Source organism: Loxodonta africana, chromosome 21 (assembly GCF_030014295.1).
Source record: "Loxodonta africana isolate mLoxAfr1 chromosome 21, mLoxAfr1.hap2, whole genome shotgun sequence".
NCBI lineage: Eukaryota > Metazoa > Chordata > Mammalia > Proboscidea > Elephantidae > Loxodonta > Loxodonta africana.
The window spans coordinates 25,919,607-25,934,541 of NC_087362.1; the positions used below are offsets into that span (position 1 = coordinate 25,919,607).

At 41.5% G+C, this 14,935-nt stretch overlaps 1 protein-coding gene across 1 annotated transcript in view; it reads left to right on the top strand.

The window, feature by feature from the left end:
* LOC135228392 (uncharacterized) overlaps nucleotides 1-11,150 on the top strand; it is a 61,615-nt gene extending 50,465 nt beyond the window's left edge. The window contains 2 exon segments of the mRNA XM_064274170.1: nucleotides 10,613-10,715; nucleotides 10,801-11,150. Of these exon segments, the coding sequence (XP_064130240.1) occupies nucleotides 10,613-10,715; nucleotides 10,801-11,150 (453 nt within the window).
* Nucleotides 11,151-14,935: the final 3,785 nt, after the last annotated feature.

Consider the following 14,935-nt stretch of genomic DNA (forward strand, 5'->3'; position numbering starts at 1 on the left):
TTCCCTGGTGTGGATGAGTGAGGGCTCCGTTTAATAGGTAGAGAGGTATGTGACCTCCAAAACTTGCCTTTCCACTGCTCAGCTAAAACAATTACAGTCAGATCTCTATCAGAATTGCCTTTACTTTATAATAGTCACCTGATTCCCTGTAGGGATGAAAGCCAAAGACTCTGGGTCTCTTATGCCTGGGTGGAGCTGGTTCTGTATTGTTATTCCAGTTTAGGGAAGCCAGGGAAGGATTTTTCCTTTGATTGTTAAATGCTGCTTTTCTCAGGCCAGGAGAATGGGTTAGAAAGAAAGAAAGAAAAAACTAGCAGTGCACTTCACTCTCTGGACCAGGGAATTCCAATGTGAATGAGCCAGCCAGGGCAGGGAGGGGAGGGATCAGATAGATAGTAGAGAGTAGTGCAGCAAGATAGACAAATTTACTTCACTTGTTTGGTGAGGACAGTTTTTTCTGAGATTCCAGAGGGATGTGTAACTTGTGTGCGATGGCTGTATCCCCCCTGAGACTGCCCCAAATGGTTAGGGCTGCGTCCCATACTTGTGCCATCTCAGGCAGCCACAATTAGCTCATTCATGCTTAGTCCAAAGCCCAGCACCAAGGTTTCCTGCCTGGGATGCTGGGTTCCTGTGTCCAAAACCAGTCGTTGCTTCCCTGTGGTGTTTCGTTTGCCTGTCAGCTTGTCGGTGTACAGCCTGCGTGTGCTGGCTGGGTTCTCTCTAAGGTTGGTCTTAGGGGTTAGGCCTGTGTCTGTGCTTACACCATCTCAGTAAGCTACAATCAGCCCCACCACTCTAGCACCAGGAAACCGTGAGGGCTCAAGGCTGCGGCATGGCACACTGGCTCTGGAAGCAGTCGCTGCTTCAGCATGTGGCTTTTCCCTCCCCTGTCACTCAGGTCAACTTCTTAGTTCTGTGTTTGATGGTCAGGATTCATAGATTGCCCTGCATGTAATTGATTCACTTGTTTCTTCTAGTCTTTGTTGCAAGAGGGAGAAGCAGAAGCTTCTACCTAGTCAGCCATCTTGGTCCTACCTTGTTTCACTTTCTGTAAGTGAAAAATGTTACCATGAAAATTAGTGTGCAGGTATCCTTTTGAGTCTCTGTTTTCAACTATTTTGGAAATATTCATAGGAGTTGAACTGATAGCTCATATCTCTGCTGAAATTACCTATTGCCCTGCAGTCTGTCTACTTTTTACTTTAGACCTTTTAGCATAATAATCATACTTAGCTTAAATTTTGTGTTTAATTTCATACTTCCAATACATGTCTCATATGTGAATCTCATTTGATGATATGTCGATTATGATTTGTTTCTTGCTCTTTGGTTATCCCCGTCCCCCTTTTCTTTTTGTGGAAGATGAATATGCTAGTTAGCTCAGTAGATATTCACTTGTTATTTGATATATTAATTTTTCCCTTGCATACGATCACACCCTATCTCCTTTAATGTAGAGATTTGTATGAATCTAGGCAGGGTTGCATTTGGAGTTAATTTTTCTCATGGCTACCACAGAAGAAAATCATTTTTGCTACAACTACCAGAGACTTCAGATTTTTCTAGAGACATCCTGTTTTTGTCTTCACGCTTGGACATGGTCTTCATTTTGTTCCCTCTACAGAGAAAATCCATCTCTCCATTCTCGCTGGTGCATTCCTCTGTTATGTTTACATGATGGTGATTAGTATTGTGGAAGAGTTTGGGCTATAGGTTATTTCTCTAATATGACAAGGTACTGTAGGATACGAGGCAAGATATCTTCTGAAATGCTCTTCTGAATGACTACGAGTGCCCCAATGGGTCATCTCTTCTGCCTCACTGGCTAGAAACTATTAGTCTACAACAAATTCCATTGATCTAAACATTACCTGGTGGTGGGTAAAGATTACCTAGAAACACTACAATGTTTCTCAGGAGAGTTCAGGTTTCCATGTTTTACAGACTCTAACAATGACTCTTAATTCTCCACAAACATCTGGCCCCTCCATTCCCAATGTTCAGACTCCATCTTAATTATCCTATTAAACTACTTACAGGGGAAAAATTCCAGCAGTCAGACCTCCCATATCCTCAAAATAAAACCCACCACCACATTTTCATTCTTCCTCTGGTCACGATGACTTTTTCTTCTCACTGGGTTCATCATTATTAACCTTCAAAAACATCTCACTTAAATCTTTTTCTCTTTTATTTTTTATTCACAAGTTTCTTCTGTCTTCTAGGTCTCTGACAAGCTGAACACAGTCTAGACACCAGGTATAACTCGTTGCCATCAACTCAATTCCAACTCCTGGTAACCCTATACAACAGAGTAGAATTTCACCATTCAGTTTCAAAAGCTGTAATTTTAATGGAAAATACTCCTGTATCTTCCCTCCTCCACAGTTTATCTGGTGGATTTGAACTACTGACATTTTGGTTAGCTCCCAAGAGCTTAACAGCCACACTACAAGGCCTCTTTGATACCAGATATAATTGTCTTCGATGATCTCTGTAATTGCCAAAATATGTTTACAGTCTTAGTAACTTAATACTTTCTTCTTTTCTGGGGAAGAACAGACCCTGGGAGCATATCCACACCCATGTGAACATATGCCCACTTTTTTTACTGTATGTGTGTGTAGCTATCTATCTATCTATAAATATGTACATATACATACACATGTACATAGACATATACAGATATATACATACATATACACACATACATATATATATATTTTTTTTTTCCTCTCAGAGCCAGCTTTTTATATCATATACCTTCTGGAACATCAGCCCCTGAAGACCAAGGCAAACACTACTTCCTCTGTGCAAACTCAGGCCCCAGAGCCTCCTTGGTGAATAATGGAACCATCAGGATCTGGATGGCAGATGTTGTGTTTTCCACTCCACAATCCCATAGCAGGTCAACCTGCTTTTCTAGGTCCTATTCAGATGGTCCAGATTTTCCTGTCAATCATCTCATCCTGTTTCTATGGACTTTAGTATTGCCTATGTTCAGGCATGGGGAAGGTTTATTATTTAGTTCATTTAACTAATAGTGAATAGTTAGAGATGTGACATATTAGGGGCTCTGTTTATTCAGTTATGTGGAGAAAAGGAATTATAAGAAACTCAGGAATCTAAACCTATCAATTAATGAGTGAAGCCACTGGGCTGAGGTGGATTGACATGCTACAGTCACACAGGTGCCACAGGTCAAGGTATGAGCAGAGAAGGTATTCCTTATACAATCCTGATGTTCATAGATGATGGCTCACACAAATTCTGTTTCCTTCCCAGTGGGTGCTTCCAAAACTAATTACCATGATAAGAACACCTAACATCACTGGGTTTCTACTATAAAGTTCACACATAAAGTTACTTCCAGGATTCCCAGTTTGCATCTATTCAGACTGAAGCTCAGAGGTGCGAATCCAAATCCTCAGGGTCACACAGTGAGAAAGGACAGAGAGAGAAGTGCTGTACTTTCCACCAAAATTTATTTGTAGGATCTCAGCCACAATTCCAGGATTCAGTGACATATCATCTCTGGAGGGCAGCTTTCAGACGGTTTATTCAATATAACCTGCCTCCTGGGATAAAGAGTTTCCCTGTGTTCATGGTGATCTTGCGCCTTCTGCAAATCCGTTCTAAAGGCAGCTCTATTGCCATGTCCAGTTATGTTATTTTCCCTAATGTACTGGATATCGTCCTAAATGTATGAATGTAGAATGTATAAGAACTAATGAATAAGAGAAGGAAAGGGAAGCGATTAATTAAAGTGTAAATATTGATACCAGTATTGGAAGAGACAGGGCCCGTTTTCTTCTAGGTATTAAATTTTCTCCATGGGGCTCACCACCCTTCCTGCCTTGTGTCGACTGGTATGGACATGGGACCTTCTGCCCAGTGCACCTACAGAGCTCACTGTAAGTTAAATGGTGAACATACCTCAGCCCATCCTTCTAGAGAAGACTCTACTTCTCTAGTGACATGTTCAAGGACCAATTCTCCCAGAAACTGCTGTGTAGCAAATCATGTATTACCCTACAAGAGATATAATGAGAGAAAGGCAGTGGGAGACCAGACAGGAACCACCCTGCAGGGAGAGTTTGGGCTGCAGGGGGCGCTCAGAACCCACAGAACATAGGACCCATCTGTTGAGAAGACGCATAGGAGCCTAGGAAAGGATTTCTTAAATGAGCATGATATTTCTTTTACCTACACAGAAAATATCTTTCCCATAGACCTTCTCATAATTGTGTAATGTTTCTACATGTGGGTTGGTGTGTGTTACTTTTATACATGTGTTTGTGTGTGTTAATGTGGATGCATTATTTTGAGAACTAGTGTGTGTTATTCTGTGTGTAGTAGCATGTAATGTCTGTGTTTCTTCTATTGTTATAATATCAGTGTGTGTTTCTCTGTGTGTTAATCTGTTTATACATCCTTCTGTTTCTGTATTAGTGTGGGTAGATGAGGTGTGCATGTTTGTTAGTGTATGTGTGCTAATGTGGTGCACTATGTATGTGTTAATATTTGTGTTAGTGTGCCTGAGTATTCTTGTGTATGTTAGTGTGTGTGTTAGAATGCAAATGTTTTTATATGAGTCTGTGTGTGTTAGTGTGTGGTCGCATTACTGTATGTAATTACATTACTGTGTGCATAGTAATACGTAAGCATTGGTCTCTCTGTATTTGTGTGTATATTTTCTCTGGGCTGTCTTTTATCCTATTTGTTCTGGCATAATTTTACTATGAGAAGGGCCTTAGTGTCACTTAATAATTTTCAAAATTAGATTATATATATATCAGATGCCAAAGCCTTCTGCCTGATAGCTCTGAGCTCTGAATTCTAATTTATGTCATATTCCTCTATGTCTTTTCAAGGTTTCCATGACAGAGAACTGACTCAAGAGCAGCTAACAACAACAAAAGCCACATTTCCTGGACACTAAATATTTCCCCCGTGATAACAACTCCCAAAATGAGTTCTAATCCTAATCTTGCATCTTCTACTTGGGCATCTTTAATATTGATGGCAGTAATTCAGTGCACATTGGAAATCTGGTACCCAGAGACCCTTGTGCCTAGAGGAAGTCTCTCTGGCCATAGAGAATGGCCTATCAGGCCCAACTATCCAGCCAAACCCATTTGTGCCTCAAACGCATGGGTCATGAGAACTCCAAAGTTTTCAGCCTTTTACCATTGACAAGACAAATGTTTAAAACAGCCAGATCTCTCATTGCTAGGAGTAAACTCCTTTAAATGTCATTTCATTATAAGTTAATATAGAGTAAATGCTCTGTGTTGTTTAATTTGCTCTCCTCAGTGTGTACTTCTCCCATTCATCTAATAAACCTCCCACTGCTCACATCTAGTTGTGGGCTCTACAGCATATTTGAAATAGAGGAACTTGATTAGTGAAGACACATCTACCCACTGCTGTTTCAGTTTTTTTTTTTTTTTTTAACCCCAGGAGGACTTCCTATAATTTGCACTTACACCTTTTATCAGGGTGGTATATTTATTTAATGTCTGTCCTCTTATTAGAGTATAAACTACAAAAGATGATTCTACTTTCTTTTGTATTTCCACTTTAATCCAGTGACTGGAACAAAAGAAGTCAGGATAAATATTTATTGATATGCTGAGTAAGTCAGTTGGAAGTAGCAGCCAAGCTCTCAGCTTTTCAGGAAGAGTTTCCAGCTCAATCACTGTGCCTGTTTTTGCACAGCCCTCCACCTCCCCTCTCCATCAGATGTTGTACTCCCTGTGCTTCCTGCATGAGGAGCACCCCCTGCAGCCCAGGCCTCTTCTGCCTCTGTCTCTGGGTCACCCTGCCTCCACTCACTTTCCATGTGGGCACAGAAAACTGGCCTGAGCACCAGATCACCAAATTGTTCATCTGTACAAGGACGGTGCAATTGTCCTTGACAGAGCCAACATGGTCCTGTGGTTTTGCTTTGAGAATGGAATACTTAAGCAGGCCAGAATTGTGGGTGTTGTCGTTCACATGACCTAGAGAAATCAGACCTAGAATTAAGCCAATGAAAAAAGTAAAGGGAGAGAGAGCCTATGTTGAATGGCCTCTCCCTTGATGAGAAAAAAAAATGCAGACTCTTAATGACCCTGATATCATAGTGTCATTGAAAGAAAAGAGAGTAGGGTGGTCATGGAAAATAGGCTGGAAGGAAAGGAAGCCACAGGTGCTCAAACAAATGTCTCCCTGGCCTCTTCCTGCACCTGCTCCTAAGTTTGGTCCCTTCTGTTTGGTGTTCATAGAAGAGATTGGAAAATGGTCCCTGCCTGCATTCATTTGCTTATCAATACCCCATTCACTACAGTGGGGGCACGTGAAGAGTATAACTTCTACACTAGAACCTTCATGAATGAGAGGGATGTCAATCTGTTAATATCACTACAACTAAGAGACACAAAATGAGATGACTTGCTTGGATGTGTGATCTTTGGGTGCTAAAGCTGAATCCCAGGTTGCACCTCTCTGGCTAATCCAAATAACCAAAGTCTCCACTTATGTGGGCCACTCCTGTTGGAGTTACCATCTCCTCCACTTTTTTCTTTGTCTCCATCTCATCTATGGTCTTGTCAAGTTCTAAAAATGCTGGGGTCCTTCAACAGCTGCAGTATGGGTGTCCTGCCCCATAAAAGGCCAAGTTCTTTGGGGAAATCAGGTGTGCATGAGTTCAATAGTCTCTATATTTTGAAATTCCCTGAAGTTCACCAGAAACACACATCTACAATGTTACTGGGCTGGCACCCATGAAATGAAAAGAAATGAATCCCTGAACTCATAGGCCAATGTCTAAGGAAAGTAGGGAAGAAATAAAAAAGAGGAAAAAACTGGTTTTTTTTTTTTATTTCTAAAATATGTCTAGCAATCATTACCAATGTCCTAAGTCCATTATTTCTGACTATAAAGAGAAAAGGAAAAAAGCAAGAATAATTTCCATGAAGACATTGATTATGTCAGGTTTACCACTGAGAGAAGAAATTGTTTTGTATCCTCACAAATTAAACTTCCTTGAAGGGGTTTCATTTCCTACCAATAATTTGGGAACTAGGAATAGGCCACAGCTTAAGGACAATATCGAAGATCACATATTCTGTGGCTTATTTCCTTTTGCTGTGTATGTTTTCCATCATGAAATTCTAATCACACACTTTTTTCTCCAGCATTGTATTTCTGCTTGGGGCTGTCAGGAGGTTGTGATGTGAGCTGGCTCATAATACCCTGGAATAGGAAGGGATTGTGTGTTGGACTGGTTTCTTGGTAGGTCAGTTGGGAGGTTGGTTATTTGATTCACTGATTTTTCCTAGGTACAGAAGAGTACCTGGTGTGTGACTGACTCTCAGATCTCCAAGTGAATGAATGAGAGCCAACCAATCAATGCACGTACATTGGGGCTCTGTGACTGACGTAAGATTGCATATGCTGGAATCTGGGGAGGTTCCAAACTCAACCCACACGTGTGGCTGCCATCACTTGCACCTCTGCCACCTTCCTGGCTCTAACTTGCTTTAGGAATTAGGTTTGGAGAAATCCCCTTGTGGCGCTTCAGCCCTGTTCATCCAAAAGCTGTTCATGGACCTCGGACCTTTTATCAGCCAGTGACACTGACAGTCAAAAGCCTTGTGTGGTTTCCTGTTTAAATACAACCTCCCTGCCAGGGGACTCCAGAGCCTGCTGAACTAGAGTGACCTTGCTCCAGAAATGCCTGTTCCTTCCTCATTATTCCTCTGGTGGTAGTGGGTCTTCCAGGAGATCACTGTCAGATAGACAAAGTGGGTCACAGAGAATTCACAGAGGGACAGGGTTTTTAATGTGTTTGCTTCCATTTGTCTCCAGGTGTCCTATCAGAGCCCTGAAGGCACAGTGTGTAAGTGCTTGGCTGCTAACCAGAAGTTCAGTGGTTTGAACCCACTGGTGGTTCCTCTGGTGAAAGATATGCCAGTCAGATCCCATAATGTTTACAGCCTTGGAAAACATATGAGCAGTTCTACCCTGTCCTATAGAACTGCTGTGACTCCTTATGGACTCGATGGCAATAGGTGTGGTGTGTGAGTCCTGTTCCAGTTTCAGCTACAGAAGTCAGGCCCTCAAGTGGTCAGGTACTCAGTGACCCTCCCCCTCACCTGCACCATCTCTGCTGACTCAGTCTCCTGAAGTACTGCTACTTGGAATTGGATCAAGAAGCTCCCAGACAGAGGCCTTCAGTGGGTGGGAAGTACAGACTGTATGCATTATACCTCCCAGGCCAACCCAGACATGTCTAATAACCAATTCTCCTTGAACCTGAGCTCTGTGACTGCTGAGGACGCAGACATGTATGACTCTGCCAGGGACACAGTCGGGGAAAAACAATATAAGCACAAAAATCTGCCTATAGAGCAATGGGAGGAGATGCTGAGGATCACAGAGCACAAGCCCCACAACAAGAACGGGTGTTGCGATGAGCAAAGATGGACTTTCATACTTTGTACTGAGTTAGCTTTACTTGAACTGCTCAGCATCAGATTCATAGGAAACCCTATTTACACACTGGAGGATTGCATTATTTTCTCTTAATTTCAAACAAAGAAATCTTTTTTTTTTTTCACATTCTATACGGAAGGGTATGCACAATCATCAATCCCTTGTCACCTCAATAAGGATGACTTTCAAAACAGTTCCTATTGTGGTGAAGGAAAAATAAGTTTTGTTTATGTTGTCATTTGCTTTGAGAATCATGTCACTCTTTATAGAGAAGAGACTTTTCTATACATGCCTTTTTCCAGCTGTGGGTCCTTTGTGTGTCTTCTTGTAAAAACAATAATAATAATATTAAGGTAAAATTCACATGATGTAGAATTGTTTTGAAGTGTAGAGCTCAGTGACGTTTAGTGTATTCACAATGTTGTGCAACAATCAACTCTATGTAGTTCCATGACATGCTCATCACTTGATGTGGAAACCAGAACTCATTAAACAATCATTCCCCTTCTACACATCCTTCCAACTCTTGTAATCACTAATCTATGTGTTCTTCTTAAACTAGAATTTCAGGGTCACTGAAATACCACCCTTGGGAGATGCAGATCTGGGGTCCATAGGGTGCGTGTCTGGTGAAGAGAAGGGCTTTCCTGATCCAAAGAAGAACTTTACATCTCTCTGCCTACAGCCTGGTGTTCTAATGTACTTTCATGAGAAGGAAATGGTTCTGGGGTTCAACTCTGTGAGATATTGGGAAGGTGTCCCATGGCATCATTATCACAAATCTTCCCACAAAGGCCCTTGCTGTACTGTCTTTTGAAGAGAGGAAAGCTTAAGTACTAGGTTGCTGTTGGCATTGGTGTATTTTTTTTTCTATTAAAAACAATATGTCAATATTTAAGAGTTCAATTTAGAAATTCCAGAATTCAGGAGAAATGGTGCTTAAATAATGTGTGCATATGCCCAAAGACAGAAAGACATAATCAAAGAAGGAATAAAGTTTTCTATGTAAGAAGCTATGGCAAAATCCAGGCCCAAGAGACAGCATTTGAAAAATAGAAAAAGGCTGTGAATAAATAAATCTTTAAAACATACTGAATCTCAGAGCTTCAAAGCAGTGCCAAGCAGACCAAAGATAAGCTGTATTACTAGCACCCCACCCACTGAATCAGTTTTTATACTCAGGTCATGAATTAGAGGATAGGAATCTCATGAGGAACACTTGAAGTGCTGAGGTAAAGAAAATGTGTGAGGAAGAGAAGGTCTGGCGTCCAGAGGAACTAGACGGTGCCCGGCTACAATCGATGACTGCCCTGACAGAGAACACAACAGAGAACCCCTGAGGGAGCAGGAGAGCAGTGGGATGCGACCCCATATTCTCAGAAAAAGACCAGACTTAATGTTCTGACTGAGACTAGAAGGAGCCCGGTGGTCATGGCCCTCAGACCTTCTGTTGGCCCAGGACAGGAACCATTCCCAAAGCCAACTCTTCAGACTTGAATTGGACTGGACAATGGGTTGGAGAGGGGTGCTGGTGAGGAGTGAGCTTCTTGGATCAGGTGAACACTTGAGACTGTGTTGGTATCTCCTGCCTGTAGGGGAGATGAGAGGGTAAATGGGATTAGAAGCTGATGAAATAGACATGAAAAGAGAGAGTGGAGGGAGGAAGTGGGCTGCCTCATTAGGGCGAGAGTAATTGGGAGTATGGAGCAAGGTGTATATAAGTTTTTGTGTGAGAGACTGACTTGATTTGTAAACTTTCACTTAAAGCACAATAAAAATTATTAAAAAAAAAAAAAAAGACAGAGAGAAGGTCTGGTGGGATGAAGAATTACTTTTATCAAGAATTTTGGTCTCTGTTCCTGGAATCTGAGAGGTAACTTCTAAAACATTCACATATGCTGACTGAATGGAGTATCTTGGTTATTAAGAAAAACTTGGGCTTGGTGAAGGGAAGACCCAGGCAAAGGACATCTCCCAAGGCAACAGCCAGCATCCTTTATCCAGTGAGAATGCTAGATAAAGCGGTCTCCCTTCACCCTTTTTCATCTTTATATACAAATGCACCTCCCACATGCAAATTCTCTTAGCTAGCCTGATGAACTCACAGCACATATTTACTTAAATGCAGGTTCCTCCTCATGTTGGAGAACATTTTCTGGGAGTCATGGATCTCATCCACGGGAACATGAAGCACCTATGGGTCTTTCTCTTTGTGGTGGCAGCTCCCAGAGGTGAGTGTCTCAGAGATTCAGACATGAAGGTATGGGGATGATGCATCATGAGCACATGACTCACTGTGGTTCTCTTTGTCTCCAGGTATTCTGTCTCAGGTGCAGCTGAAGGAGTCAGGCCCAGGAGTGGTGAAGCCCTCGCAGACCCTGTCCCTCACCTGTTCTGTCTCTGGAGTCTCTCTAAGCAGCTATGGTGCAGGCTGGGTCCGCCAGGCTCCCGGAAAGGGGCTGGAATGGGTTGGTGCAATAGCTGGTAGTGGAAGCACATACTATAACCCAGCTCTGAAGTCCCGGCTCAGCATCACCAGGGACACCTCCAAGAGCCAAGTTTATTTACAACTGACCTCTGTGAATCCTGAGGACACGGCCATGTATTACTGTGCAGGAGGCACAGTGAGGGGAAGTCGGTGTGAGCCCAGACACAAACCTCCCTGAGGGGATCAGTAGCCAGATGGTCTGTAGGGGATATTCAGGACCCACTCAGCTTAGTGGCCCATCTTGTCAGCAGGTTCAGGGGAAGGAATCAGGAAACGGTTTCCTCCCCGACCTGTTCAGTGCCTCTCTAGGGACCCCCATGAATAGTGATTGTAGGGAAAGTTCATGACTCTAAACTGACTGCTTTTCACAAGAAGGAGTTTTGCCTGTCTCTCTGCATCTGTTCCAGGACAGGCTCCACAGTAATATTTCCATATGAGACCTCTGTTTGCAATTTGGGATACTATTTAGTGTCATTGGTAGCCAGGTTTAGAAATATCTAATGCAGGAAACTTTTCTCATTTTCAACCCCAGCCTTCCCCCTACCTTCAGATGAATTTCCAAAATTTTCATTCTCATGAGTGCAACTCAACCTAGGTTCACTCAATGCCTTTAACTTAGAATGACCTGGGTAATGCTGCACACATCGATATTAGCATCCATGTATTACAGGGGTAATTTTGTGTTACATCAAATGCTGTGTGTCATAAAGTGGGTATGTCTATAAATAGCTATCATTGATTATGGGCATTCTGTTTGCTGGGCCCTGGTTGTACAGTGGTTAAGTGCTGGGTTTGTGGTTAAGTGGTTAAGTTTGTGTCTGTTCTGGGTTGCTAACTAGAGATCAGCAGTTGAAACCAACCAGCATCTCTGAGGTGCAAAGATGTAGTAGTCTGCTTCTGTGAACATTACAGTCTTGGAAACCCTGTGGAGCAGTTCTATTCTATCCTATAGGGACTCTATGAGTCAGAATTGACTCCACAGCAATGTTTTTTTTTTTGTTTGTTTGTTCGGATTTTGGTTTTTTTTTTTTCTTTTTTTGCAGTTTTTGAGCAATGAAGCCCTGTTTGGGCAGTGGTTAAGCACTCAGATGGTAACCAGTCACTCAAAGAATGTGGAAGTCTGTTTTTTAAGGATTTTAGCCTTGGAAACCCTATGGGGCTGTTCTACAGTGTCCTATAGTGGTACTGTGTATTGATATCAACTCCATGGTGTTGGTTATGTGCTGGGTATAGTGATAAATTCTGTATTGGCATTTTACTATTTAATCATCATAAAAGGCTTATAAACCACGTATTATGTGCTTCTCTTTTTATAGACGAGGACACAGAAATTCGGAGAAATTAAAGAAACCTGCTTAGGTGATAAAATTGACAATAGCAAATTGAAAAATTTGTTAGGAAACTTAGGGACAGTGAGCTGATGCCAATGGGGAAGGAACAACTCAGAACATCAGGGTGAGAATGCACAGCTTGAAAAATGTAAACAATGTCACTGAATTGTACATGTAGTAATTGTTGCATGGTGTGTATATTATCAACAATAACAAAAATAAAATTATAGAAAAGGAAAAATATATTTGCTATTTTCTTGAAACTTCAGTTCATTGTTTTGAAGTTGTCAGTTTGCAGTTTGTTCATGTTTGTTATTTTTTTTTTTCCTGATCCTTAATCTTCAGTCTAAATAGTAGATTCCATTATAATAACCAGAAACTGGGAAAACCCAAATATCCATCAACAGGCAAATAGCTAAATAAATCGTGTATATGCATATGCTGAAATACCAAGCATCAGAATCAATGTGTTTTTGTTAGATATGAAAACATGGATTCAGTCCCACATAACTAAGTTAGTGAGAGAAGCTAAACAAAAATAAGAACATACAGGCTCATATCATTTGAATACAACTTATGGCAAATGAAATAACATGAGGACAACCATGCGTTCAGGCTACCAAAATCACACGAGAAGAAGTAATGGTTCCCAAATGCTGTAACCGCCACTAATTGAGACGGATGTAGAGATCATTGCATTTCTTGTGTTTATACCTCCAGCTGTGATTTTATGAATCCCAAATTTTATTATCAGTGAGTCAAACTCTGTGAAATATTTGGAATTTTTAATAAATATTTACATAGGTTGTTGTTGTTAGGTGCCTTCGAGTAGGTTCCGACTCATAGAGACCCTACGCACGACAGGACAAAACACTGCCTGGTCCTGCGCCATCTTTTCAATCGTTGTTTTGCTTGAGCTCATTCTTGTAGCCACTGTGTCAATCCACGTCATTGAGGATCTTCCCCTTTTCTACTGAACCTGTACTCTGCCAAGCATGATGTCCTTCTCCAGAGACTGATCTCTCCTGACAACATGTCCAAAGTATGTAAGACCCAGTCTCACCATCCTTGCTTCTAAGGGGCATTCTGGTTGTACTTCTCAGACAGATTTGTTCTTTCTTTTGGCAGTCCATGGTATATTCAATGTTCTTCACCAACTTGACAACTCAAAGGCATCAATTCTTCTTCCATTTTCGTTATTCATTGTCCAGCTCTCACATGCATATGATGAGATTGAAAATACCATGGCTTGGGCCAGGCACATCTTAGTCTTCAAGATGATGTCTTTGCTCTTCAACACTTTAAAGAGGTCCTTTGCAGCAGATTTACCCAATGCGATGCAGATTTACCCAATGCGATGCATCTTTTGGTTTCTTGACTGCTGCTTCCATGGCTGTTGATTGTGGATCCAAGTAAAATGAAATCCTTGACAACTTCATTTTTTTCTCCGTTTATCATGATGTTGCTCATTGGTCCAGTTGTGAGGATTTTTGTTTTCTTTATGTTGGGGTGCAATCCATACTGAAGGCTGTGGTCTTTGATCTTCATTACTAAGTGCTTCAAGTCCTCTTCACTTTCAGCAAGCAAGGTTGTGTCATCCGCATAGCGCAGGTTGTTAATGACCCATCCTCCAATCCTGATGCCCTGTTTTTCTTCATATAGTCCAGCATCTCATAATATTTGCTCACCATACAGATTGAGTAGGTATGGTTAAAGAATACAGCCCTGACACACACCTTCTTGACTTTCAACCAATCAGTATCCTTTTCTTCTGTCTGGACAACTGCCACTTGATCTATGTAAAGGATCCTCATGAGCACAATTAAGTGTTCTAGAATTCCCATTCTTCATAATGTTATCCTTAGTTTGTTATGAACCACACACTCAAATGGCTTTGCATAGTCAATAAAACACAGATGAACATCCTTCTGGTATTCTCTGCTTTCAGCTAGGATCCATCTGACTTCAGCAATGATATCTGTGGTTCCACGTCCTCTTCTGAAACCGGCCTGAATTTCTGGCAGTTGCCTGTCGATATACTGCTGCAGCTGTTTTTCAATGATCTTCAGGAAAATTTTGCTTATGTGTGATATTAATGATATTGTTCTATAATTTCCACATTCGGTTGGATCACCTTTCTTGGGAATAGACATAAATATGGATCTCTTCCAGTCAGTTGGCCAGGAAGCTGTCCTCCATATTTCTTGGCATAGACGAGTGAGCACCTCCAGTGCTGCATCTGTTTGTGGAAACATCTCAATTGATATTCCATCAATTCCTGGAGCCTTGTTTTTCACCAAATGCCTTCAGAGTAGCTTGGACTTCTTGCTTCAGCACCATCAATTCCTGATCATATGCTGCCTCTTGAAATGGTTGAACATCGACTAATTATTTTTGGTATAATGACTCTGTGTATTCCTTCCATCTTCTCTTGATGCTTCCTGCATCGTTTAATTTTTTTCCCATAGAATCCTTCACTATCGCAATTGGAGGCTTGAATTTTTTCTTCAGTTCTTTCAGCCTGAGAAACACCAAGCGTGTTCTTCCCTTTTGGTTTTCCATCTCCAGCTCTCTGCACGTCATTATAATACTTTACTTTGTCTTCTCGAGCCATTTGAAATCTCCTGTTCAG